Below are 25446 nucleotides of genomic sequence, written 5' to 3'. Positions count from 1 at the left end.
TTGTTCTTATACCTCTTGTCGTTGAAATTAGCAATCTCATTGGTGAAAAGGAGCAAATAAATCAATTTGAGGAGGATGAGTAGTCACTTGATTCTCGTCGGTTTCATGAAATCGATAAAGAATTACTTTTTCCTCTATGGGGTAATTTTCAATTACCCCTGACATTTGTACTTACCCCTATCCAAACACATTTCTTGATTACCCCTAAGATTTGAACTTGCCCCAGTCCAAATACTTTATAACCTATCCATGGATTGTTTTGTCTTCATCGCTTATGAACAAAAGAAGCAAGCAGTTGTTTAACAGATGGCTAATTTATTATTTATAGTTCCTTTATACTGTGTTTGGATGAGGTACTTAGAGATAAGATTTGGGGTATGTGTAAGTCAATTTGAAAAAAATCATATTTGTAAGAAATTAACTAATTATATTTCAATAACTAAGTAATTAACCAAACAAGTGACTTTACTAATTTCATTACTGTGAATCCCCTCATTTCAAAATTCATCACTTTGAAGTCCTTTCATTTCAAAATCTCATCATTTTGAAGTTTCATCACTTCAAAATACCTAATTCAAACACATTATTATTGTCCGTTTGAATAAGGGAAAATAACTCGAAATTTAGCTAAATGTCAGGAATTTAATAGGAGAAATTGACAATTCTATTTTTTTGCAACTTAAGCACGAAATTTATTAAATGACGTGCGAAAAAAATCGTGAAAATTGGAGTATCAAATTCCCAAGTTTAATTTTCACCAAAATAGGCTTCATTTCACAATTTTCACAGTGCCATTTATAAAATTTTGCCATTTACAAAATTCAATATACATAATTCAAACACTGAAATCTTCAATTGCTATAAATTGAAATGATGGAAATCTAAATTCTGTCATTTTAGAATTCTATGTAATCTTCTTCCAAACGATGCATTATAGTTGAGAAAGCCTCACACTTATTTTATGTTCATCTTATAATTATCATGATATAATATCGTGCATTTATTAACACTTTGTAAATACGGTTTTTTATATTCTTATCAAGGGCGGAACCACACTAAGGGCTACAGTGGGTTGTCAACCATCTTATAATTATCATGATATAATATCGTGCATTTAATGTCTTTGTCATTTTACTTTTATTTATTTTTATATTACTCTATTTACTTAAGTTTACAATGTAGATAAGGAAGTACCCACCATTTGGATTCAAATAAAAATACTAGAAAATCAAATTCCCACCAAATCAAAATATGAAAAATCGATTTTAGTGCAAAATACGATTTAGGCTAAAAATGATGGCTCATTAAGTCAATATATACTTCATACTAAAATCTTATAAAATCAAGTTTTCTTATTTGATGTGTGAGGAATAAAAGCCGCCAAAAATTATTTTGAGGAAATGATTATTCCAAAAACCCATTTTTCATACTTAGTCAATATTTTTACATAAAACAACTTTTCATATATGATATGAATGCATGAAGGAACCTAAGGTTAATCTAGGTAAAAAGTTTTAGATGTTCAATCCACTATGGAGTTAAACCCTATTTGGTTTATGTTAAATCTTATTGAAAATTAGTCTATGGAGCTATGAACTAGCTTGGTTTATATGTTTATTGTTTACTTTTATTTCTAGAAAGACTATAGAAATTGTAAGTACCAAAAAAAATAATTATTAAATTTTAAGCTAATAACTTTAGCTAGCCCACCCGTTGAAAAATTTCTGGTTCTGCCCTTGGTTTTTATATAAGCAATATTCTAATTTAATATAATCTAAACTACTATGAGGATGAAGATTCGAGCTTGGATGCAGAATAGGGAGCACATCTACTCTAGCCAAACTCGGGTTAAGTCCATATATGCCTTTCAAAATATGTTTTAAAACAGAGGCATTTGTCACTAAAAATTGTGTCTTACCTTATTTTATTTTTGTATTTTGACATTCGATCTATATAGTTACAACAAATTGTATGCACACAACAAAGAGGCTTGGTCAATTAATAGTAAGAAAATGTGTATCAATGTTACCAAAATCCCAGTATCCAAAAATTAAAATTGACAAAAAGATATTAAAACCTTCAGAAAATCCCACTCGAATTCACTGCACAGAATGTCCCAAAAGTCCAAATATGCATCTCCCAGGGTCTTCGAAAAAGAGCAAATGAGCCAATTTGTAACCGCAAGATCCTGCATGTTAACAACACGTGGCGCTATCTTGTTCACCCAAATGTACACTCTGCACTAAACGTTGGTAAAGTGGAATAGGAGCAGAGTCGCTTTCTTCGTTCTATCTCTTCAAGACTTCAACTCTCAGTCAGTCAACACTCACTGCTCCACTTCCTGATCGCAAAGTTTCGTAGCGTTTCGGGGATTTGAATTGGTTCCGTTTCGGTATGCATGTAAATGGAGGTCGAGACACGACTAACTCCTTGTTCTAATGGCCACGACGACGAAGCCGAAGCCGAGAATCGGAGCATTTCGGAGTTGGTTTCGGCGCTGAAAGCTGCGTCTCGGCCGGAGGATTTCGGCCGAGTGGAAGAGGCTTTAGCAGCGAGAGAAGCGAAATTGAAGCGAGAAATCGAGAAACAGAGGCACGAGAATGCTGTGCTGGAGGAAATGCACGAGTTTGAGCGGCTCGAAAGGCTCAAAGCAGAGGACGAGCTCAAGCAGTCCATGGTCAAGGCAGAGGCGGTGAGCGAAGAGAAGCTCCCGGAGGAGAAAGACGAGGGCAACGAGGTAATTCCAGAACTCCAGAGGACGAACAATGAGTTGGAGAGCAGCATTTCGCGGTTAGAGAAAGGTAGTAAGAAATTGAGGAAGCGATCAGACGAAAACATGCAGAGAAGAAGAAGCGGGCGTTTGGCTTCAATGGATAGTGCTACAAACAACAATGGCTGTGCAAGCTCTGCTGCTGTTGAAGGAAATGGAGGTCTGCGAATTTCAGGTATTTGATTAGGGAATTATATCATATTTGCAATTTGATTTACTATATGCTAATGCTTAGGTATCGGCTAATTAAGTTTAGAGCCTTGAATTTTGTTGGTAAATTGGCTATTTTTGTCGCTTAGGTTATTTTATTTTAGTTTATAAGACATAATCTTACAAAATGAGTGGCTCCGATGAAATGCTTGATAGTAGGCCCAGTAAGGAAGGGAAGCGCTCCTCGTCCAAACTTTTGAATCAGAAATCGAAACCAAAATTCAAATTAATCTCAACCAAGAGGTTGAGTTGTTGAAATAGATACTACACAATAAGCCAAAACAAAAACTGGTGAATGAAATCATAAATAATTGCGGAAGCAAAACCAAAATCGAAAAAATAAAAACGACATGTTAATATCAAAAACAAAACCCATGCCATTTTATCCATCTCATTTGAGTTTCATTGAAGGATATTAAAAACCGAACCCTAAGGATGTTGAGTTGGCTCTGATACCACATGTAAGAATACACCTCTAGCAGCATATCAACATCACATAGGATTACAACATGAGACTTGTGCAATATTAATAACAGATTCACTATTGATACATACTTGACAAAGAATACATAGCTGGAACAAGAACGATCTTCTACTCTATGCAAGTCTCAATATGTTCTAGCTATCAATAGGTCGGGCACAAAATAGAACTTGGAGACTTGTGAGCGCAGGGATCAGTTCCTTTTTTATTGATCAAACCTTAACCATATCTCTCATATTATAGATAGAGTTAGTGTTTAAACAAAACTAATAAACGTAAGCAATTGAGTCCTTATCAATATAATATAGCTACCAAGTCTGTATGTATGTATGTATGTAGGTTATACAAGGGTGGCAAAGATGCAGATGAAGAGGAAGAACATGAAAAAGAAGATTCTGGGAAGGAAGAAGAAGGGAAAGAAGAAAGGGGGAAGAACACAAGAATATGCGCAATACCGTTGTAATATGCGGTCATTTTTCAACACAATGCAAAGAATTAAGGAACGCTTGACCAAAGGGCACTTGAAGTTGCTTCAACAAACTCCATTTTGGCCACTAATATCAGCATTTTACAATGGGATGATTTCTGAAGATCAGTGCTGGAAATCGGAGAGTGACATCCACAACATCATCAGCTGCTACAACTCAAGAACAATGAGTTTTGATTTTGGTAGCACCTCTGCATCGTTGACAGCAGAAGACATTGCTGAAATTTTGGGACTTCCACAAGAAGGTGAAGAAGTAGAATTAAAAGGATCAAGGGGATACAAATCAGATTTTACGGAAAGATATTTCGACGTCAGATTAGTGTCCAAAAAAATGGTGGATGCTGCTTTGGAAGAAGCATTGAAAGGGAAAAGAAAAACAGATGCAGAGGATGTTGTACGTCTGATTTTAATAGAATTATGTATTACCTTCGTATTATGTAACTCGAACCACATGGCGACATGGATTGTGATACAATATTGTGAAGATTTAGAAAATATTTCAAGATATTCATGGGCAAAAGTAGTGGTTGACATTCTACACAGGGCATTGAAAACAAAGGCCAGCCAGTTGAAGTCGTGTTCTGTTCCTGGATGTGTGGTTGTCGTAATGGTAATTGACATACTCTTTCGTATACTTATCTTCCTAATGCTTAAGAGTGAGTACATACATGATTATAATTATTTTTCATTTTTATCATAACAGCTTTGGTTGTGTGAGAAAACAAACCTTATACAACCAATCAAAGGAAGGGAGGGACACACACCAGGTCTCGTAAAATGGAGCATGCGTGAGCTACACTTGAAACTGAAACAGATAGATGTGGCAGACATTCAGGTAAATTTATGCTTTATAATGTATTAGTATTTACATAATGACTGTTATTCAATACAGTGTAGTTGTAATTGTGATGTCGTAGCACTACACTATTGCGCAAGGAATTACTTTTAGATGCTGATATTCTATTTGTCTGCATAATGCAACTCTTCAGTTGAGCTTTAAGAAGGACAAGGAGAATAAGAAGAAAAAAGAAGAAAATAAAAAAACAATCGAAGAAGCTAAAAGTAACGGACGAGAAGAATGGGAAGAAGGGGAAAATGTGTATGATGATACAGTGGGCTCCTTGGATTACGAACTTCGAGCTCAAAAGACACAAAAGGAATTCCCCCCAGCTGCCACTTTTTCGAAAAGGTTGAACAACGACAATGAGGACTTGGAGAACAGATTTGAAGATTTATGGGAAACTATTCAAAATGCAAGTGCGGAAGTTGCAAAAGCTCAAGGAAAAGTGAATAGGCTAACTGAAAAGTTAGAGATAAGGAAGGAAAAAACAAAACAATTGAGGAGAGAACTAAAAGAAGAAAAAAAGGAAAAGAGAAAGCTGAAAGAGGACATTGTGATCTTAAATGCTGAGAAGAAATCATTGTTTGAGTCAGTGAAAAGTGTGGTGAAAAAGCTGGAACAAACTCTTGAAGCTGAAAGGGAAGAGGTGAAAAACATAAAGAAGGAAAAAATGCAGCTGATTAATGAAAACCAAGAACTGAAAGATCAACTCAATCAGGGGACTCCATGCACCTCTACACAATTGAGAGCAGACATGCAAATGGAGGTATCTCCCTTTCAATCCTATTTGGCAAGACTTGAGAAAAGCTTCATAACGAGGGGATTAGATCCTGAATTTGAGTATGAACAAGGGGGCAAAAAGAAAAGGAAAGTAGAACATGGAAAAAAATGAAACAAAAGGAAAATGCTCAATCTGATGCCAATCCTGCAGGCATTTGTGGATGAAGAAGTTATATCAGTTGAGGAATTTGGGCCTTTTGAGCATTTTATATGTCTTGGAATATATCTGCACAATGGGGGTGTACCTAATATTTCTTATATTTTGCCCTATTTTATTACATGCTTTGTCTATGTGGTTTAGTTGGTTTTCATCATCCTATTGAGAGAGGAACTCTTTCTTTATGTTTGAAATGGCTTTATATTGTAGGGATCCCTACTTCTGGGATATAAATTAATGATCAGAATCGTTCAGTTTTTATATTATCTTCCGAGGATTATCCATGAAAAAATCAGTGGAGTCGAAAATTATATAGCAATTTGATAATCTACATTTTCATTTTAGTTTTATCTAATGTATTGTGTATTTTGCACATTTTCGATAACCAAACAACTTTTGATACGAATGATTTTTTGAAGGAATAAAGAAACACTCGAACAAGCTAAAAGTCATGGACGAGAAGATAGAGAAGAAGGGGAAACTGTGTTTGATGATACAATGGGATCATTGGAAGACGAACTTCGAGCTCAAACGACACAAAAGGAATTCCTCCCAACTCCCACTATTTTGTAAAGGTTGAACAATGACAACTTAGAAAAAAGTTAGAGAGTAAGAAGGAGAAAACAAAAAAATTGAAGAGAAAGCTAAAAGAAGAAAAGAAGGAAAAGAGAAAGCTGAAAGAGGACAATGAGATCTTGAATGCTGAGAAGAAAGCATTCTTTGAATCTGCGGAAAGGGTAGTGAAAAAGCTGGAACAGATTCTGGAAGCTGAAAGGGAAGAGGTGAAAAACCTAAAGAAGGACAAAAATGGAGCTGATTAAAGAAAATCAAGAACTCAAAGCAGTTCAATCAAGGAGTCAAGGCACCACAAGACAATTGAGTGAAGACATGCAAATTGAGGTATCTCCAAATGAATCCTATTTGACAAGACTTGAGAAACCTCTTTCCTTATGTTTTGAAATGGCTGAATAAAATTTTCAAGCCTCAAAATTCAAACAAAGTTGACGTAAAGATAGTTGATCAGACAAGGCACAGTTCATTATCTGGCTATGGATGTTGGAACTTATAAGATGTGTGCATTGTGCTCCATTTTGATGGCATTTTGGTTATTGTAAAGAACCAACTACTTCAAGCTGCCAAAGACATCAAGTTTACCAATGCTTCCTATGCAGGGATGGCTGGCAAAATTACATCACATGTCAAATGTTCAAGCTTCATAAAAATGGAGCTGCTACTGGCCACTGATCACATGCTGCCATATGCACACAAAAACCACCTATCCTATTAAAACAATTTCCCTGAAAAATTGATTGGTCATATTTGGAAGCCTTGTTTGGAGAGGCTCCTTCAATATATGACCCTATGAAAGATGACAAAACCATTTCAATTTTCAAGCAATTGAAGTTAATTTGTACCCAAGTGTGAATTAATTGTTGCTGTTCCAAAGAGATGCCCTTTTGCCACGTTGTCTCTTTTGGCACAATCAATTAAATAAAGTGAAAACAAATTACCCAAAGAAAGAGTGAAAATGAATTTACTTTCATGTTTACCATCACACGGCATGGCACACTCACCAACACAAATAGTAGACATATCGTATCTTCTAGATGTGGTATTCCTGTCGTGTTTGTAGTATTGGTGTCAATATATTTTTTTAATAAATTGATACGACATGACGCAATAAAAAATGAATAGAAATGTCAAATACAAATGCGACCCGTTATAATTCATGAATAACACAACATGACTCTTTTCATCCATTAAGAATTAATAAAAAATATGATAAATAAAACCACGTACACTGTACAGAACCACTTTCATAGCCCCCCTCTTCCTCTCTCTCTCCTCCTTTCCTAATCCTTAAACCTCCATTAATGACACAACCAGTGAGAGAGAGAAAAATAATCAACACGATATCAACACGACACGATAACTTCGTGCTAATTCGCGTCGGATTAACGGATCGTGTGTAATATTGTCACGTCTAGTCTCTTCAATCTGTTGCTTGCTTCGCTTCAAAATCCCTCACAAACAAAACCCGCGACTTTTTTCTTTCTTCCTTTCATAATTTTTTTTCAAAAAAATTTCCCACAACACAACGCTTCGGAAGCCTATTGTCGTTTCAAAACCAAAACCTCAGACTTCTCAACGCCTCCATCTCTGCCGACAAAGGAGTTCCTCATTATCACGCTGTTGGGTCGCCTGTTTCTGGTAAGTTTCTCAAAGACTTGAACTTTTTTCGTTTTTGAAATCATGGGGGGGTTGAATTCCTAATTTTTCTTTACATTGCTTGATTTTTGTGGCTTGTTGGGTAGTTGAAGTGACCAAAGATTTTGTCTTTGCTGGTGGGTTTTGGGTTTTAGGTTTTGAGTTAAGCTCTTCCAAGTTTCGTAGTTTCTCTGGGTTTGATTTGGGTTTTTTATATATTATTTATAATAATAATAATTATTATTATTATTTTTCCAGATAGTTGCGCGTGAAAAGCATTAAATTATCCGAATATAGCGAAGGGAGGGTTAAAGATATTTGCTTTCCATTTTTGGCAAAAAGGTACCAACACCTCGGCTCTCTTTTCACTTTATTCTTCAGCTTAGGTTGAGCTTGACGATTCTTCCAGTTTTGACTTCCTCTAAGGTGTACTGCGTCAGAGAATTGAACCCTCCGGGCTTCGCCATCTGGTTTGGAAACTGCTTTTTCGGAGCCAAATCAGGTCACCTATGCATTAATTTAATTGGAGCATTGTTACCTTCTTCTTCTTTTTTTTTTTTCTTTTTTCTTTTTTTTTTTTCAGTTTTAATTTTATGCTCTGCTTGGATGCCGATAAATGAAGGAAAAGAAATGTTGTTGCTGGTTTTAGTCTGTTGGTATTCTAGGAAGTGAAAGCTTATTAATCCAATTATTTGATATTATATGTTGGGCTACTTTTGTTGCATGTTCTTAGAAGATGAACTGGACATCACTAGGGATAATACATATTATTTATCAAAGGTCCTGTAACATTAGTAAATTGTTGTTTTAAATGTGTTTTTAAACAATTCAATTTATAAATGTTTTGGTAGATGATTCATTTATTAGTGTCTGTAATTAAGTAGCAAATTGCTGATTGCCAGTTTGTGTAACTTATGTATTTTAATCTGGTTTTCTTATTCAGAAGCTGTTTCATTCAAGGTTGATGGATTGCTGCTTGAATTTCACTTCAGAATGACTGCAGCTTAATTAGATTTATAGTTTATAGTTTTATGGCTCTGATAGTTTATTTGTGTTTCTGGATGTAGGTACTTGCACATGTTTCCTCACTGAACAAATTCCTTTATAAGGTGTCAGTCTAGAGTTGTTTTTTCCCAGAGTTGTGCGTGAAAATGGGGTTTCAGACACGACCCATGAGTAGAAATTTCAGCCAAGATGAAGCGGAAGATGATATTGCTAGCATTTCGCATTTGATTTCGACGCTGAGATCGGCATTTCTGACTTCTGATTTCAACCACGTAGAAGAAAAATTAATAGCCAGAGAAACTAAACTAAAGAGGGAGATTATTAAGCTGAAGAGTGAGAATGAAGTGCTGGAGGAAAAACACCAATTTGATAGGTTGGAAAAGCTTAACCTTGAGGAAGAGCGAAATGCAGCAAATGAGAGATACGAGAAGCTACTGGAGGTGGTGATGAGGGGAGTGGGATCCGATGATAAAGTTACAATGTTGGAGCTCAGGAGGAAGAACGATGAGTTGGAGAGTGAAAAGAAGAAGCTTGAGGCTTTGCTTCATAGTAATTTTACAAGATGGGAGAACAACATTTCAAGGTTAGAGAATGATACAGAGGAATTGATGAACGAAAGGCGTATGGGTTCAAGAAAAATGAGAGGAAAAAGAGGAAATTGTGGAATGATTGTTGATGGTAAAAAGGACAATTGTAGTGTAACCCGTTCCCCTGTCATAGATTTAGAGAATGTGGATGATTTGAATGAAAATGGAAGCGTGGCAGCTAGCGCACCAGTCTCTCCTTTGAGTGATCATTCGCATTCTAAAGGCAATGGACATCAGCAAAATTCAGGTATCAGAGAACTCTATGATATGTCATTTTAATCCATTCTAATTGCTAGCTGTTGGTTAACTGAATTTACTGTTTGAGTTTTGTTAGGCTTTATGAAGTATACACAGTGTGTATGAACTTTGAAGTAACTTGGTTAATTGCTAGTACTGTTATACATATTACAACTTTGTTGTCATTAAAATAATTGTGATTACTCTTTAAAGGAACATCATAAATGTAGTTCAACAATGATAATAGGTGTATATGATTATTCTTAGGGCAATTCCCACATGTTTTGCTAAATATGCAACGAATTATATTTGTCGTCTTCAAAGTTTCCTGGAACCTTGTTGCCAATGTCTCTGCGATGCCTAACATAAATCTTCCATGCCAGGTGCTCGCAAATTTTCATCCGGAGGCGCTGGTTTTATTGTCTCTAGTGATGATGATTGTGCACCCAGAGAAAATTCAGGTTTGTCTGGGGTACAAAAGAAACCAAAGTTTCTCAAAAGAAAATGTGCTTCATCTCTGAGCAGTGGTGTTAAGGAGAATGGTGATGACAATTTTGACGAGATGGAGCAACACTCTAAGTTAAACCTTGAACCCTTTGGTTCTAAGGTGAATCACTGCTCAGAAGCAGGTGTTACTTCCACTACTAATGACCCATCAAGTCGTGATCCAGTGAACTTAAGACAAGCTGAAGAAGAAATAGAGCCAGAACAGAAGTTAATGGAATTTATTAGGCCTCTTGCGGAGGCGAGGGTTGATTGTGATAGTGGCAGTTCTAGTTCCAGTTCTTCTGATTCTGAGGATGGCAATAGACGTCAGTTTTTATACTCTTATGCGATGCAAAAGGTCAAAGAAAGAAAGGTAAATAAAAAATGACACATGTTGTGACTTGATGCATTTGAGAAAAATCCTGAAAGTGGGACAAATGCTGTTTCTGCTCTTGGCTCGCAATAGACGTCATTTAAGTTGCATGCCATTAAATGTTCTGGTCATTTATTCTGTTTTATGCTTCTTCTTTTTGTGTGTATGTGCTGCTATACTCCAAATGAATATCCTTATGCATTTAATATTCCTTAGTTACTTGAGCTGTACGATACAAATTTGTGAGTACCAGTGGATGCTAAACCAAAGGAAGCGAAGGTAGCAATTGGCTTACAACACACTTGAACAGATACAGCGTATTAAATAATATTTACTTTCTAAATGGACAGTAATATTTTTTCACAATTACTTTTGCTGTCTGGATTTAAGTTTGTATCCAGATCCTGGAATACATTTACCTGCATCTGTATTCTTTTTGTTACAAAAGCATAAAATCATTGAGCTATTCAGCAATAAAAAGTGGGGTATTTTAGGGAGAGGTTCCTTTTATACCCGTTCCCCTGTTGATGCCTCAGGTTTTAAGCTTTTCCCAAATCCCAGGAAATTTGTCATCAATGAGGTTCGACCTTATTGTTTCCTACAAGAGAAATTTTAATGTATGTGTGGGACATATTTATTTTGAGTGATCAACTACTATTTTGAAATTTCTCATGTTTTGTATTGTAGATAGTTGAGTGGTAATCTTTGATCAGCCATTTGTTCTTGTTCTTACTGCTGTTAGTATAATTTGGTTTTGCACATATGCTTCAGGAATACTTTTCAAGAGATTCTTGTATCTGAGGATCCATATGGGAGGCTAAAAAGGAACTGTCAAGGAGATGTAGGTGTATGCTGGAGAACTTCTTTGTGACTGCAAGAGACCTATCAGTGGTACTTTGAGCACTTTTTTGAGATATGCTATATGCTTGACAGAATTTGATCTGAGCCCTTTACTTTTGCTATATTGTAAGTATGAACTCATAATTTCGACGGGAGCAATACAAACCCGAGTAGTAGACAGTTTTCGTATTGGGCTGGTCAGTGAAATGGTGTAGTGAGTAATCTGTTTACTAATGTGAATTTGCAGCTATGGTTGCTCTAGTTTCTATTTATATTTCCCTTGCTTCTTTTTTGGGTCAATTATATATCTCATGCTTAGCTTTGTAGTTATGAACCATTCAATTTCAAACATGCAGCTAAATAATACCGATGGAATTGAGCCTTTTGCACAAGTTGGGCTGGACCCCAACCCAACCTAAACAAATTCATACTTGTAGCTTCCACCACCTAGGCCCAACAATGGGTGGTGACGTGGCAGAGGTGAACCGGTAGTTTAGCGCTCTCTCTGGACCCCTGACGGGCCACGTGATAAAATCGTGATCACCTGTTGATTTGCACGTGCAGCAGCCCATTTCTTGGACTTGTACATACGTGCACCTTGGGGCGCCACTTCTTCTTCTTAGTTTAAATTTATCTTCTTCTTTTTTAAATAATTTTTTATAGCTAATAGTTTGAATTTATCTTTAAAATGAATAAAAACAACAAAAATTGGCCACCCACCCCCCTTTAAAATGACAAAATCCTATATTGCTTTTGATAATGACAAAGTCTATAAGTTAGCTTTAGTTGGTTCAATTATTTATCAACGTGGACCATCTTATTGTTAGGAATCTGATTTGATTGAAATGATCAAATGAAAATGATACTGTCTACCTTAATTTTGGGCTAATTTGTGATAATTATTGGCCAATTTTAATTTCTTTTTATTCAACTTTAAACAGGCCTTATCCCCATATTACCTTTACATCCAACCGACGAACCTATTATAATTTTTTAATGGCACTTTTGAAAAAACGCACCTCTATGTTAAAAAAAGAGATTCGTAAAAATATTTGGAAAAGAAAGCTTCTTCATAAAGAATTTTCATTAAGAATTAGTTAAGGAGTTCTAATCTCCGCTATCCATTAGATATGTCAGTGAGTTATCTCACAGCTTAGCTTCTTGATCCTTAATTAATTCTTAACAAAAACATCTTTAATGTTTTTCTATGAAAAAAAACAAAACAAAACAAAACAAGGATTTCTTCTAACAATTTTTTTTTTGCTGATATTTATTCCACCAAAATTTTAGGTCATATTTATTCTAACACGTTGAAAACATGTGTTGTTAATAGAAAGGAAACAAACTAACCATATTAACGCGAATTAATAATTTAACACGAAACCATTTAGTGTTAAAGTGAAACAACCCTCATACTTTACTTGACTGATTTATTGAAATTATGGTTTGTTTGTCCAAAAATGACAAAATCAATTCAATATTTCCAATCGAAACACATGCAATAAATTAGAATAGCAAATATATAATTTTTACCCCTAATATGCATCCATCCATTTATCTTATATCATTGATTTGAGAGAATCTTCAATAAAAAGAATCTTGAAATTTAACACATGTTCAATAATTACACATGACTAATAAGTATAGATATATAATTACACATGAAATTATGGCTTGGTTTAGTCTTATTCTTTTCGTTCAATTATTATATCGGCTCACTAGATGACACGTTTATAATTTAAATGTTCAAACGAACGCGTCCATATTCTAAGGCCGCCTATTTAATCATCTCTATTTTTAAAGAATAAAATAAACTTAATTTTGAGTTACGTGAAAGTATAAAAGCCTTTTGCTATATATATTCACATCCGTTGAGATCCATGAAAATCATGAAAGCTAAAAACATCAATGAAAGGATTACATTATTAAGCAAAAAGAATCATAATTTTTAAAAACGTATATATATATATATATATATATATTTCATTTTCTTTTTAACTACTCACATATACCGTGGTCCAAACATGCGGCTGGATTCGTTGTTGCTTCAGATATCGGAACCGTTCTGTGCCGTTACTTTTAATAAAAAAAGAATAATTATCATAAAAACAAACAAACAAACAAATAAAAATAAATCAATCAATCTGCTGGATATTGCTGGCTGTTCCTTTCCGCGTTCCAATTCAGAAAATCACCAAACAGAAAAAAAATATAGAAGAAAATTAACAGAAGAAAATTTCCTCACTGAATTTTTAAAGAAAAAAAAGATAATACAGAGACTGAGAAAATTATCTGAAAATAGCGACGGGAGGTTAAAGATATTTGCTTTCCATTTTCAGGCAAAAAGATACCAACACCTCGGCTCTCTTTTCACTTTATTCTTCAGCTTTGGCTTCTCTTAGGGTTTTTGAGCTTGACGAATCTTCCAGTTTTGACTTCCTCTGAGACTTACTGCGTCAGAGAATTGAACCCTCCGGGTTTCGCCGTCTGGTGTGGAAACTGCTTTTTTCGGAGCTAATTCAGGTCAGCTATGCATTAATTGGAGGATTGTTATTTTTTTTTTTCAGTTTTGATTTTAGGTTCTGCTTGGATGCCGAGAAAATGAAGGAAAAGAAATGTTGTTGCTGGTTTTAGTCTGCTGGTATTCTAGGAAGTGAAAGCTTATTAGTCCAATTATTTGTTATTACTTGTTGGGCTACTGTGGTTGCATATTCGTAGCAGATGAACTGGACATCACTAGGGATAATACTTATCAGTTATCAAAGGTCCTGTAATATTAGCAAATTGTTTTTTTAAACAATTCAATTTATAAATGTTTTGGTAGACGATTCATTTATTAGTGTCTGTAATTAAGTAGCATTTTAATCTGGTTTCTTATTCAGAAGATGTTTCAAGGTTGATGAATTGCTGCTTGAATTTCACTTCAGAATGACTGCAGCTTAATTATATTTATAGTTTATAATTTTATGGCTCTGATAGTCTTATAGTCTTACTAGTGTTTCTGGATGTAGGTACGTACTTGCACGTGGTTCCTCACTGAACAAATTCCTTTATAGAGCGTCATCTAGAGTTGGTTGAATGAAATCAGTATAGGCAGCATGGATGATCTAGTGGCTGAGGAAGTGACCTCATCAGATCCAGCAGAGGGTGCACAGCTCCAAAGGAAAGAAAATGAGTTTTCACTGAAACCCGAAAACAACACATTAGAATGCCAAGAGATGCGTATACCAGGTGAGGACAATTATTCCTCAAGCTCACGTCAGGAGTTTTTGGAGATGTTTGACAGTCATAGTGTAGATAGGAATATGCGCCATGTGAATGGATTAGAACACCAATATAATAGTCTAGGCTTTATGGAAGATGCTGGTTTCACTGTGGAAGAGTTAACTGTGAGAAATTGCAATAATCCAAACTTAGCTATTCTTGATACATCAAACAATCAAGGAAAGATGCAAGCTAGGCAGAACTCGTGGCAACATTTATATCAGCTAGCAAGTGGATCAGGAAGTGGGAGTTCGCGGGTCAGTACTGCATTCAGGGATAATGGGCAGGTAATGCCCAATGGCTTGGAGAACGGGAGGTCCACATCTTTCCCTGAGTTTTTGACTCAGAAGGCATTTAGTGACAATCACTATGAAGTTGTGGAAGAATTGACAAATACTGGAAATAGAGGGGTTTCAGGCAATACTTACACAGGTATCCGGACAAAAATCCTATCTAAATCAGGCTTCTCTGAGTTTTTTGTTAAAAATACATTGAAGGGTAAGGGTGTCATTTGCAAAGGTCCATACCATGCGAGCTGTCATGTTGAACCTAGAAACCTGAATATAGCAAATGTGGTTGATGGTTCTATGTCAGCTTCTTTGGGTGGTGGTTCTATGGCAGCTTCTGATCCAATACTGAGTCTGGATGCCAATATTTTTATGCCTTCTTCCAATGGTGAGAATGTTGGGCCCAGGCCTTGTGGCTCTGATCATGATGGTATCAGTTTGAGAGAATGGCTGAAAACTGAACGTCCTAAAGCAAATAAAGTTGAATGCATGAATATATTTAGACAGATAGTGGATCTGGTGGATCACTTCCATTCTCAAGGAGTTGCTTTGCATGGATTGCGGCCTTTTTTCTTCCAGTTGTTGCCTTCAAATCAGGTCAAGTATGTTGGCTTACTAGTCCAAAAGGAGATGTCAGCGAGTATAATGGATGAAGATATTTCTCATTCAGAAAATAGTTCAATTAGAAAAAGGCTAGTTGAGCAGGAGTTTTCATCTGTTAGTTTATCTGCAAAGAAGCAAAAGATCAGTCAGAACACTAGATTGCAATGGCCTCAGTTCCCAACCACTTCCTACGCCAAACGTGAAACTATGAATACCAGCTGCATCAACATCACTGGTCTGCAGAACAGAAGTGATGCATTTGATGAACGTAACCCAGATCCAAAGCATGGGACACGTATCAAGTCCAGCAGTCCTCATATGCGTAATGCAGCTCAACAGTTGACTTCAATAAGTGATCATTTGGAAGAGAAGTGGTATATTAGTCCGGAGGAACTCAGTGAGGGGAGCTGCACAGCTTTATCAAATATCTACAATCTGGGTGTTCTTCTTTTTGAGGTGCAAATTGAATAATTTTGTTGCTGCACTTGACACATGATATTGCTTCACCAAATTGAATGAAAAGTCTAATGGATTAATTTGGGTATTCGTTTCAGTTACTTGCTCATTTTGACTCAAATAGCGCCCTTGCTGCAGCAATGTCCAACCTGCGCCATAGAATTCTTCCCCCAAATTTTCTGTCAGAAAATGCTAAGGAGGCTGGATTTTGTCTTTGGCTACTTCATCCAGATCCATCATCACGCCCAACAACAAGGTAGTGCTGAACCCTTGTCATGTTATTTTATAACATTTTTATTCACATCAACTACATGGATTTTGTATCCATGACTGTGAAGGTGTGTATTTTCTGGTAAATAATATTGAAGGATGTAATATTGGAAAGGAATTATATTCTGAATATTTATGCCATAAAAAAAATCTTGTATATAGCAGTTGATAGAACTGTAAGTTATAGTGTCAAGGATCTCCCAAATAGGTGTTATATATATGCATAAACAATAAATATATAGAAACACAAAATGCAATTGAATTGTGCAGTTGAAGAAAATGGGATGACCTTTTATATGATGTGAAACTCGAATCCAAAAATCTTAAGCCCATATCCTGTTCTAGGGCTACTGTTATAATTACTTATTTAATGGTACTATGAATAGCAATTGAAATTTACCTTGGTTCATGGATCTTTTAGGAAATTTCTCATAGGTTGATGGAGACTTTTGAATCTTGGAAATTGAATTTTATTCCTTTTTAAAAAGAAATAATATTCATGCATGAAGGGGTTGAAGCTTTGTGTGTGAACCTCATGATCCTCCAGGTTTTTTTTTTGGGCAACGATCCTCCAGGCTTCTTGTGGATATATAAGTGATTAAAGTTTGATGTTTTATTATTCACTCTCTCAATACCCTACTGGAGTGCACTATGGCTCCTTGGTTGAATATTTGATGGAAGTGTTCTAAATTATGCAATTGCTTTTCTCCCACCCAAAAAAAAAAAAAAAATCAGAATTCTAACCTCAGTTTGTACTTACTATACTATTCTGACTTCTTACTTTATGATCATTGGTGATGCCAGGGAAATTCTACAATCTGAAGTAGTTAATGGGCTACAGGAGGTTTGTGTAGAAGAATTGTCATCTTCTGTGGACCAAGAGGATGCAGAATTGGAGTTATTATTGCATTTCCTTACATCAATGAAAGAAAAGAAGCAGAAGGCTGCCACCAAGTTGATGGAAACCATTCGGTTCCTAGAAGCTGATGTTGAAGAAGTTGAGAGGAGGCACTGTTCAAGAAAACCCCTGATTGATCGTTGCTTGTACAATGAATCCCTGAATGTAAGGAAAAATACGTTGGTTCTTGAAGAAGATTCAAGGTCAGAGGGGCTTTCTCCAATATCTTCTGTTCCTAGTTCAAATGATTCGAGGTTGATGAGGAATATCGATCAGCTTGAGAGTGCTTACTTCTCGATGAGATCAAGAATTCAGTATCCTGAGACTGATTCTACAATACGCACAGATAAAGATTTACTAAGAAATCGCAAGAATTGGTGTGTGGCAACGAAGGATGAAGAAAAGGAGACTGCCACTGATCGACTGGGAGCCATCTTCGATGGTTTGTGCAGGTATGCTCATTACAGTAAGTTTGAAGTACGTGGCATACTAAGAAATGGAGATTTCAACAGTTCCTCAAATGTAATTTGCTCTTTGAGTTTTGATCGGGATGAAGACTATTTTGCTGCTGCTGGGATCTCAAAGAAAATTAAGATTTTTGAGTTTAATGCTTTCTTCAACGATTCTGTTGATATTCATTATCCGGCGATCGAGATGTCAAACAAATCAAAGATCAGCTGTGTTTGCTGGAACAACTATATCAAAAACTATCTGGCTTCAACTGATTATGATGGGATAGTCAAGGTATGTATATCTTGTGCTACTCAGAGTTGTCTATTTTGCTGGAAAAAACTACTTCTGTCAGAATATTGACCTGACAGCCTCTGCAAGTTCATCCTTTTGATATGTTTCACAGAAATAGTCCAATAGAGATGTATGACTGTTTAGGGTGTATGCTTTCTATTTTATTTTTTATCATGCATTCATGCTTGGCTCATTTTTCCCTAATATATTAGCTTGCCCCTGACTATTTCTTGCCCTGATTCTTTAATGATTTCTTGCATTGCACATGACATAATTTTCTTATATGGAAATCCAGTTATGGGATGCCAGCACTGGTCAAGAATTTTCTCAATACAATGAGCATGAACGGAGGGCTTGGTCTGTAGACTTTTCTCAAGTATATCCGACAAAATTAGCCAGTGGAAGTGATGATGGTTCTGTGAAACTATGGAGCATTAATGAGGCACGCTCTCTGTCTCTCTGTCTCTCTGTCTCTGTCTCTCTCTCTCTCTCTCTCTCTCTCTCTCTCTCTCTCTCTCTCTCTCTCACATATGTATTTATTGTGCATAATAATATATCAAGATAAATGCTTCATGATACGAGAATTTTAGTTGAAGAAGGAATTGTTCTTTGTTGTCTGTTAGTTTTACTGTCCCAATGCCTTTGTAATTCATGAAATGATTTGAGTTCTTTAGAAAATTAACGTCAAAGTAAGATGCTGTCTATCATTTTTCTGTTAGTTAGGCATCAAATTTACCATTTTGAGAAACTCTTGTTTGGTTTTTATGATTCTTATTTAAATGAAACTTATGTTTGCTACTGATGTACAAATGTTGCTGATTGAACTAGTAGTTGGGTGTCCTTGTGATGGTCCCTAATGCAGATGCTATGAATTGTTTTTTAATAGATATATGTCAATTTGGGATTTCACATTTTGTGTTCATTTTGGAATTTAAATATGTAGGGCTTGCTTAAATTTTAATTGGTAACTACTAGGGTTTGTTTTTCTTTACTATCAGGTTTCCTTCTTAGCTTTATTTTGTTACTGTGATTGCCAATAACAGTAAGAGCTTATTTTTATTATAGACAGCGCAAACCCAATAAGGGAGGGACTAAAGCTAATATAATATGAAAACCCTAGTAAGGGGAAAACAAGCCCTAATAGTTAAAGAAATCCCAATCAAAATTAACCAAGCCCTGCATAATATAAAAATTCCAAAATAAAAATAAAATCTGAAATGTTAAATTGACATAAATAAACCATAATAAAGTGTCTCAGTATGATCTGCATCAATCCCTGAATGCTGATGGGGCTTTTGATGCTCAAAAGACAATCCCTGTAAAGAAATTGTGGCCAAATGATGCCTGACATATCTCTCTTTCATCTCGGCTCTTCTTCATCCTAGCACTGATTACTGCTTAAGATATTGTGAGATTATTCTGAAACCCCTTTTTTCGTTTTCTTTTCAGAAAAAATGTTTAGGAACCATCAAGAACATTGCAAATGCGAATGTATGTTGTGTGCAGTTCTCTGCCCACTCAACTCATTTACTGTCCTTCGGATCTGCGGACTTCAGAACCTATTGCTATGATCTTCGAAATACTAAGATTCCGTGGTGTGTACTGGCTGGCCATGAGAAAGCTGTAAGCTATGTAAAATTTTTGGACTCTGAGACCCTTGTTTCTGCATCCACTGACAACACATTAAAGCTATGGGATCTTAACAAAAGCAGTGTAAATGGTCCATCCACCAATGCTTGCAGCTTAACCCTTGGGGGTCATACCAATGAGAAGGTTCGCCACCCCACTAATTTTTTTATTGGTTCTGTATACTAGAATCTATTTCTATTTCTGTCTTGATTTTGAGATCTAGCTAATACTTGCTTTAACTACATCGTAACTATCTAACCAAGTTTTTTTGTTTTGGGGTCTTTCTCTCGGTTGGTTCAATTCACACTTTGGATGCTTACTCCCTCAGAACTTTGTAGGTTTGTCCGTTTCAGATGGTTACATAGCTTGTGGTTCAGAAACAAATGAGGTATACATTTAATTTCCATGCTATGTGGTTCATTATTTATAAAATGAAAAATGAATGGACTTCTAATTGAATTAAAATGAAGTTTTGAACAAAAAAAGGTAAAAAGGAAGTACTGAATTTCTAGACAGTGCTTATGTGGGATTTGCAGTTTAATCAAAATATAAATTAGCTTCTTTAACTTTTGGAGTTGATATCTCATATCCTGTTCCAGGTTTATGCTTACTATAGATCTCTGCCTATGCCAATCACTTCACACAAGTTTGGCTCTATAGATCGTATTTCTGGAACTGAGACTGATGATGATAATGGACAATTTGTTTCGAGTGTCTGCTGGAGAGGGAAATCAGACATGGTTGTTGCTGCCAATTCAAGTGGGTGTATAAAAGTGTTGCAGATTATTTAAGGAAAAGGTAACCCCCTTGACATCAATCAAGAAGTTATTATCCTTTTGAAACCTTCTTGATGGCTTGTTATTCCCTGAGTTTCTTCTGGGAGGCCTATTACAAAGCTGAAACTGTAAGTTCATATGGCGAAACTCCCGGAAGTAAGTTTTCATGGAAAGACTATGAATCTTAGATTCTTAGTGTATCTCAGATTCTAGGCATCAACGTTTGATAGAGGGGCCGAACTTGATTAAATTACTCACGGTGAACATTTCAGCCCCAAAATATAGTATCTGAAGGACATCCATCTGGTTGTGAAAATATTTTGAATCTTCAAATCAGAATTTTGTGATACCGGCACAAGAACTGACCAACTTTTAACAGTGTCGTATTGCAATAAATAAAGGAGACTTGAGGATTTCTTTTTGATACTCGGCTGCGAAAATTTTAAATTGTGATAACCATAACCAATGTGAAATCCGGATGAGCGGTTTGCAGATGAAAATAGATTCTTGGAACAGCAGTGTCAAGCATAAGTGATTAAACTGGGGAGTAGAAGTCTGAGCTCCATCCCTAAGCTAAGCATTTATTGCTCAACAGTTTCAGTTTATGCCGGAATGATGTGACATAGATCATTTTTGGATCACATTAGCGGTCAACTAATTTGGTTAGAATGTATGTTCTTTATAGTATTATTCATTTCAAGTCCTATTCTTAAATGAAGGACTGTCATATAATATATGACCAAAGTGTTTGGTGAGAAAACAACTAAAAAGCATTTGTAACACTTTCAAAGAGGTTGATCCCTCTTGAGTGGTTTTCAGTATATATAGCGTAGTACATAGGGCCTCATGTTGTAAACTTTAGGAGATTAGGTTTTATATGAACATCGTTTTTTTGGGAGACCACAGAATTGAATTGTATCTCATTTACGATTGCGCGATTTCTATGATATCTTGCAGTTTAAATTTTTTGATAAGAGGGCATAGTTATATTTCAGATTTTTTTATTCATTGGCGAAAAATGTTGCCATTTTATCTTGCCTCTTGATATGCTCTGTTGTAGTTTGAATTAGAAATCACCTTATTTCTGCATATTATGCATAATTCTTCTGGACATAGCACTGTCTGATAATAACTGTGTGCTATATTTATACTTGCACCGTAAAATTAAAAGAATTTCCTTTTTAAACTTTAAAAAGAGAAGGAAAAAAAAATCAAATAGAAGTACAGGGGTCAAGAAAGTATATACAGGCCATGCGAGAACATTGTATGAAAAGAAAAAATAAGCAAAACTCTATACTATTATTATCTTCAAACCTATGGACCTATATATAAGAACTTGAAAGTTACACATGAAGCAGACAATGAAAATTCACTGTTTCTATGTCTTAAAACCAAACTAGCATTTTTGTTTAAGGGTAACAAAAACTGATCCATACTTGGTTGAATAATTTGTGGAACCTTTTACTCTGTGCTATTCTATTCAATGCCAGCAACTCTTTTGGTGTTGTGAGCAAAAGGCTAATGTATCTCCGAGTCCGAGACATGACCACACGGTCTGTGTCTGCCGCTTGCAGTACTCTTTGTACTCATAGGACTCGGTAGTGGACTGCTCCCATTGTTCATCTTCGTGCTGCTGCGACGACATGGTTTTATTGGCGTCGAAACTTTTGGTGGTGGAATTTTTGGTAATGGAAGTTTTGGTGGAGGAAGCCTTGGTGACGAAAGTCTTGGTGTCGAAAATCTTGGTGTTGCTGGTGATCTTGATGTCCCTGCATAACCAGATCAGCATTTTTCTAGTCAAGATTCGAATGGTAATTTAGAAAGCACAGAAGCGCTTAAAGTAATATGATGATCAATGTTTCTCATCAATGCAGATAAGAGTTTAGGTGAAATTATTAGCTGACCTAAGCCTTTTCTAGCGCTCACTCCGGGGCGTTTCTTTGCAGTGAGAGTTTTCTTGGTTGGAGCCTCGGAACATACTGACCTCAAATCAAAAACAGACCTCAAATCAGAGCAAACAGACCTCGTATCACTTAATGGTACAAATGGATCTTCGACGACAGACACACTGTCATTTCTGCAATTTGGGGCTTCTTGCCTGCTCATCGAAGTTGTATCACTTACAGAATCCAGACTCTTAATCCTGATGAGGCCGGGCCTAGTCTTCTCCTTCTCCCCAAGTCTATAAGAAAACATTTGAAATGGAAGTTGTGATATTGAGGATAAATCAGCATACCCTGCTGCTGAACTATTCTTCAGGAACCATGTCTCTATCTCACAATAATCCATAGGAGGGGATTGCAGTATAGGCTGATCGTCGTCGGGGTTCAAGGTAAGAAAATTCTTTATGTAGCGTAGAATTCGACAGATGGATGAGAAAGTCAGGCGCTGAGATGGGTCAGTGTGCCAGCATCTCTTGGTTAAGTTGACAAGGTACTTTGGTGAAGGGAAAGGGAACAGAGGCCTCCCTCCTGCTTTTATAGTGCGACTCATCTTGTCCCCTTGGAGATGTGAATCTTCAAAAGGAACCTTCCCAGTCAAGAGCTCAAAGCAAAGCATCGCAAAGCTGTATACGTCTGCTTTCTCTGTGTATTTGGTACGACGGTTATTCCCTGGTTGTTCTTGCTCAGCCAGGACTTCTGGGGCACACCAAATCAAAGGGTTGATCTCATTTTGCTGCTGTGAGTATCGTGAAGTAGGTTTGTGTACGGATGATAAACCAAAACCTGATACTTTTACTTGAAAATAACCTTCTGTGCAGCTCCTTGCCTTGAGAAAGACATTACAAGGGTTCAACTCTCCATGGTAGATCTTCCTAGAGTGGAGATATTCCATGCCTCTTGCAATCTGAAGCATGATATCAACCACCACTGGGATTGAAAACAAAACCTGCCTTCTTGCACCACGGTTCTCCTTCATGTAGCAGCGCAGATCCTTGCTCATCAACTCCATAACAAGAAAGCACTCCTTCTTCTCCTCATCATAAAACCCACAAAGGTACTGCAGTACATGGGGGTGGGAAAGTGAGAGGAGAGTTGAAATCTCCGAGTTCAATGGTTCAAGATCCCCGAAGAAGTGTCTCAAGGCAAAGTTTTTCCCCAACCACTGGATTTCCTTGTACTGGCTTCCCCCTCCTAACCGCCGCCTAATTTGGTAGTCCTTGGATGCTAATAAGATTGTGCTTGGAAACAGCTTCCCACTGAAATCTGACCCATGTAGCTTCTTCAGCAGCAAGTCTCCAAGCTGCTGCTCATTCCTTGTCGAACCAAGGGATCCTGAAATTTTGTTCTCCTTGAGCGTTTCAATCAGCCGCCATCTATCTTCCCTCCAAGCACTCTCCAACCTTTTGCAGATGGCCTTTGGGACCAAATACTGCTTCCCAAATCTCCACTGGAAAAGCTTGGGGTCATTCCACTCCCTATCATACTTCCTTGTGAGCAAAATCCTCTTCTTGTGCATCACATCCTGATCGAGTCCAGCAATCTCTCCAGCGTTCTCAATTGCCTCAATCACAGCCGCGTAGTAGCAGAACAAATTATGAACATGAAATTCAACAGAGTCCTTGTTCTGATGGAGGAGGATTGTTTTGCTCCACCAATTACTGGCATCCATGCAGTGCCTAATGTAGAGCTCCCCTTCTTTGAAAACTGTGTGAAGCTCCCTCAACGGCTTCTCAAGAACTTTCCATTTGGTCTTTTTCTCTTCGAGCTTTAGGTTCAGCCTGATCTCCTCTCCAATTGTGTCAAAGGCCATACTGAATACATCATGCAACAATGAGCACTGACATTGATTGATCAGAGTCTCATCTTGTACCATCAACAGAGCCTTCATGCTTCCCACAACCTCTCCAATATGCCGGAATTGTTCCATTCCGGCCCCAGAAAACCGAAAATTTTCTCAACACAGTAGCTAATCAGATGTATAAATTCAGCAACAAGTCCAATCAAATGCTCAACAACTCAAGATGCTGTGCCAGAAAAAACAGAACAAAATAAGCAAAAACATAAAAATAAAAAGGGTTACATTTACTCATCAAGATTACAACTTTCCAACCATGCATCAAGACCCGCATGCATGCCAAACTTGTTTCATATGAGGATTCTAAATATTATGATAATAGGGGTAAAATAAATGAAGAGATCATAAAATATTATGTACCTGGAGTAAAAAATCGAACTTTCTTGCTGTAGAATCCAAATGAGCTAGCTAGCATCCAAGCAAACACCAATTCACATTCAACTCTGTCCCCAACCCAAAAATCTGATCATCATCATCAAGCAACACCACCTATTTCCAATGGGTACCCCAAAGAAAGAGAAATTAATTAAAAAAAACTGAAAATATTTAAACCTCAAGAAGAGAAAAACCAGAGCTGAACAAAGAAAACAGACCGGTCTGGTTCAGGTTCTAGTTCTGGTCCAGATTCAAAGTAATCCCTCCAAAAACCAGACGAAGAAGGTGGTCAATGAATCAATCTGAACCGCCTGATCAGGCGGTTTTCTCATTAAAAACCAAACAAGAAATGAAAACCAAGCTAGAAAGAAAAAAGAAAAATAAAAAAACGGATTTTCCGAGGCGGCAGTTTGTCACGTTCTGTAACGAATATTAATTTTGGAAAAACTGAGACCCAAGAACAAGAAGAAGAAAGCAGTTTTTTTATTGTTTTTTTAATTAAAAAAATTGGTTTGAAGAAAAGAAAAACAAATTTTCAGGTTTTGGAAGAGAAAGTGAGGCGTTGTTGAATTGAACAGGTCCGTTTTCTTTGGACCCTATTTATATTTGTCCCCGCGATTTTCGTCTTCCGTAGAGAAAACGAAAAACAACGTTTATTAATCAGGTCAAAATTAGTTGTCATTAGGTACCCTGTGTGAATAAATTAAGCAATCCTATCAGCTCATTGATGAAATACGTGAGCTATTAATTTAATTAGCGAAGCAAAAGAAAAGAAATACATGACATTATTAGTAAATAAATATGAATGAAGGTTCCAATAAGTTCATTGAGCTAGTTCAAATGGTGATGAATATTCGACCGTACGTGATAATTATGATATACGA

At 36.5% G+C, this 25446-nt stretch overlaps 4 protein-coding genes across 7 annotated transcripts; 3 read left to right on the top strand and 1 right to left on the bottom strand.

The window, feature by feature from the left end:
• Positions 2288–5992, top strand: LOC18777057. Its single transcript, XM_020564559.1, has 4 exons — positions 2288–2945; positions 3801–4558; positions 4652–4783; positions 4938–5992. The coding sequence occupies exons 1-4, from the start codon at positions 2405–2407 to the stop codon at positions 5679–5681; spliced, it is 2175 nt and encodes a 724-aa protein (XP_020420148.1). The 5' UTR covers positions 2288–2404; the 3' UTR covers positions 5682–5992.
• LOC18777230 lies at positions 7497–11762 on the top strand. 4 transcript variants are annotated; one of them, XM_020563983.1, is made up of 6 exons: positions 7497–7937; positions 8193–8276; positions 8361–8436; positions 9002–9773; positions 10147–10622; positions 11394–11762. In XM_020563983.1, exons 4-6 carry the CDS (start codon positions 9086–9088, stop codon positions 11421–11423), a joined length of 1194 nt encoding a protein of 397 aa, XP_020419572.1. In that variant the 5' UTR covers positions 7497–7937; positions 8193–8276; positions 8361–8436; positions 9002–9085; the 3' UTR covers positions 11424–11762. The 4 variants fall into 4 exon arrangements, with proteins under 4 accessions (XP_020419572.1, XP_020419570.1, XP_020419571.1 ...); XM_020563981.1 differs by having other exon boundaries at positions 8344–8436; XM_020563982.1 differs by lacking the exon at positions 8193–8276 and having other exon boundaries at positions 8316–8436.
• Positions 13342–21363, top strand: LOC18777518 (protein SPA1-RELATED 2). The gene is made up of 8 exons (XM_007210349.2): positions 13342–13985; positions 14474–16072; positions 16171–16328; positions 17147–17984; positions 18280–18426; positions 19434–19757; positions 19942–20001; positions 20213–21363. Exons 2-8 carry the CDS (start codon positions 14561–14563, stop codon positions 20402–20404), a joined length of 3231 nt encoding a protein of 1076 aa, XP_007210411.1. The 5' UTR covers positions 13342–13985; positions 14474–14560; the 3' UTR covers positions 20405–21363.
• LOC18776200 (mitogen-activated protein kinase kinase kinase 7) lies at positions 21576–25203 on the bottom strand. The gene is made up of 4 exons (XM_007210647.2): positions 24781–25203; positions 24548–24676; positions 22294–24356; positions 21576–22158 (listed from the first exon to the last, which is right to left on the bottom strand). Exons 3-4 carry the CDS (start codon positions 24257–24259, stop codon positions 21908–21910), a joined length of 2217 nt encoding a protein of 738 aa, XP_007210709.1. The 5' UTR covers positions 24260–24356; positions 24548–24676; positions 24781–25203; the 3' UTR covers positions 21576–21907.

The sequence above is a fragment of the Prunus persica genome, chromosome G5, assembly GCF_000346465.2.
Source record: "Prunus persica cultivar Lovell chromosome G5, Prunus_persica_NCBIv2, whole genome shotgun sequence".
NCBI classification, from domain to species: Eukaryota; Viridiplantae; Streptophyta; class Magnoliopsida; order Rosales; family Rosaceae; genus Prunus; species Prunus persica.
The sequence above is the reverse complement of the archived record's forward strand: the minus strand, read 5'-3'. Positions and strand labels throughout refer to the sequence as shown.

What these genes read in the sequence shown, in the direction of transcription:
- LOC18777057 (XM_020564559.1), top strand. Translation starts at nt 2,405, where the DNA reads ATGGAGGTCGAGACACGACTAACTCCTTGTTCTAATGGCCACGACGAC. An exon ending in GATGTGTGGTTGTCGTAATG is followed by an intron (nt 4,559 to 4,651) that starts GTAATTGACATA and finishes TTATCATAACAG; the next exon opens with CTTTGGTTGTGTGAGAAAAC. An exon ending in TAGATGTGGCAGACATTCAG is followed by an intron (nt 4,784 to 4,937) that starts GTAAATTTATGC and finishes GCAACTCTTCAG; the next exon opens with TTGAGCTTTAAGAAGGACAA.
- LOC18777230 (XM_020563982.1), top strand. Translation starts at nt 9,086, where the DNA reads ATGGGGTTTCAGACACGACCCATGAGTAGAAATTTCAGCCAAGATGAA. An exon ending in TGGACATCAGCAAAATTCAG is followed by an intron (nt 9,774 to 10,146) that starts GTATCAGAGAAC and finishes CTTCCATGCCAG; the next exon opens with GTGCTCGCAAATTTTCATCC. An exon ending in AAAAGGTCAAAGAAAGAAAG is followed by an intron (nt 10,623 to 11,393) that starts GTAAATAAAAAA and finishes CATATGCTTCAG; the next exon opens with GAATACTTTTCAAGAGATTC.
- LOC18777518 (XM_007210349.2), top strand. Translation starts at nt 14,561, where the DNA reads ATGGATGATCTAGTGGCTGAGGAAGTGACCTCATCAGATCCAGCAGAG. An exon ending in AACTATGGAGCATTAATGAG is followed by an intron (nt 18,427 to 19,433) that starts GCACGCTCTCTG and finishes TTTTCTTTTCAG; the next exon opens with AAAAAATGTTTAGGAACCAT. An exon ending in GGGGTCATACCAATGAGAAG is followed by an intron (nt 19,758 to 19,941) that starts GTTCGCCACCCC and finishes TTACTCCCTCAG; the next exon opens with AACTTTGTAGGTTTGTCCGT.
- LOC18776200 (XM_007210647.2), bottom strand. Translation starts at nt 24,259, where the DNA reads ATGGAACAATTCCGGCATATTGGAGAGGTTGTGGGAAGCATGAAGGCT. An exon ending in GAGCGCTAGAAAAGGCTTAG is followed by an intron (nt 22,159 to 22,293) that starts GTCAGCTAATAA and finishes CTGGTTATGCAG; the next exon opens with GGACATCAAGATCACCAGCA.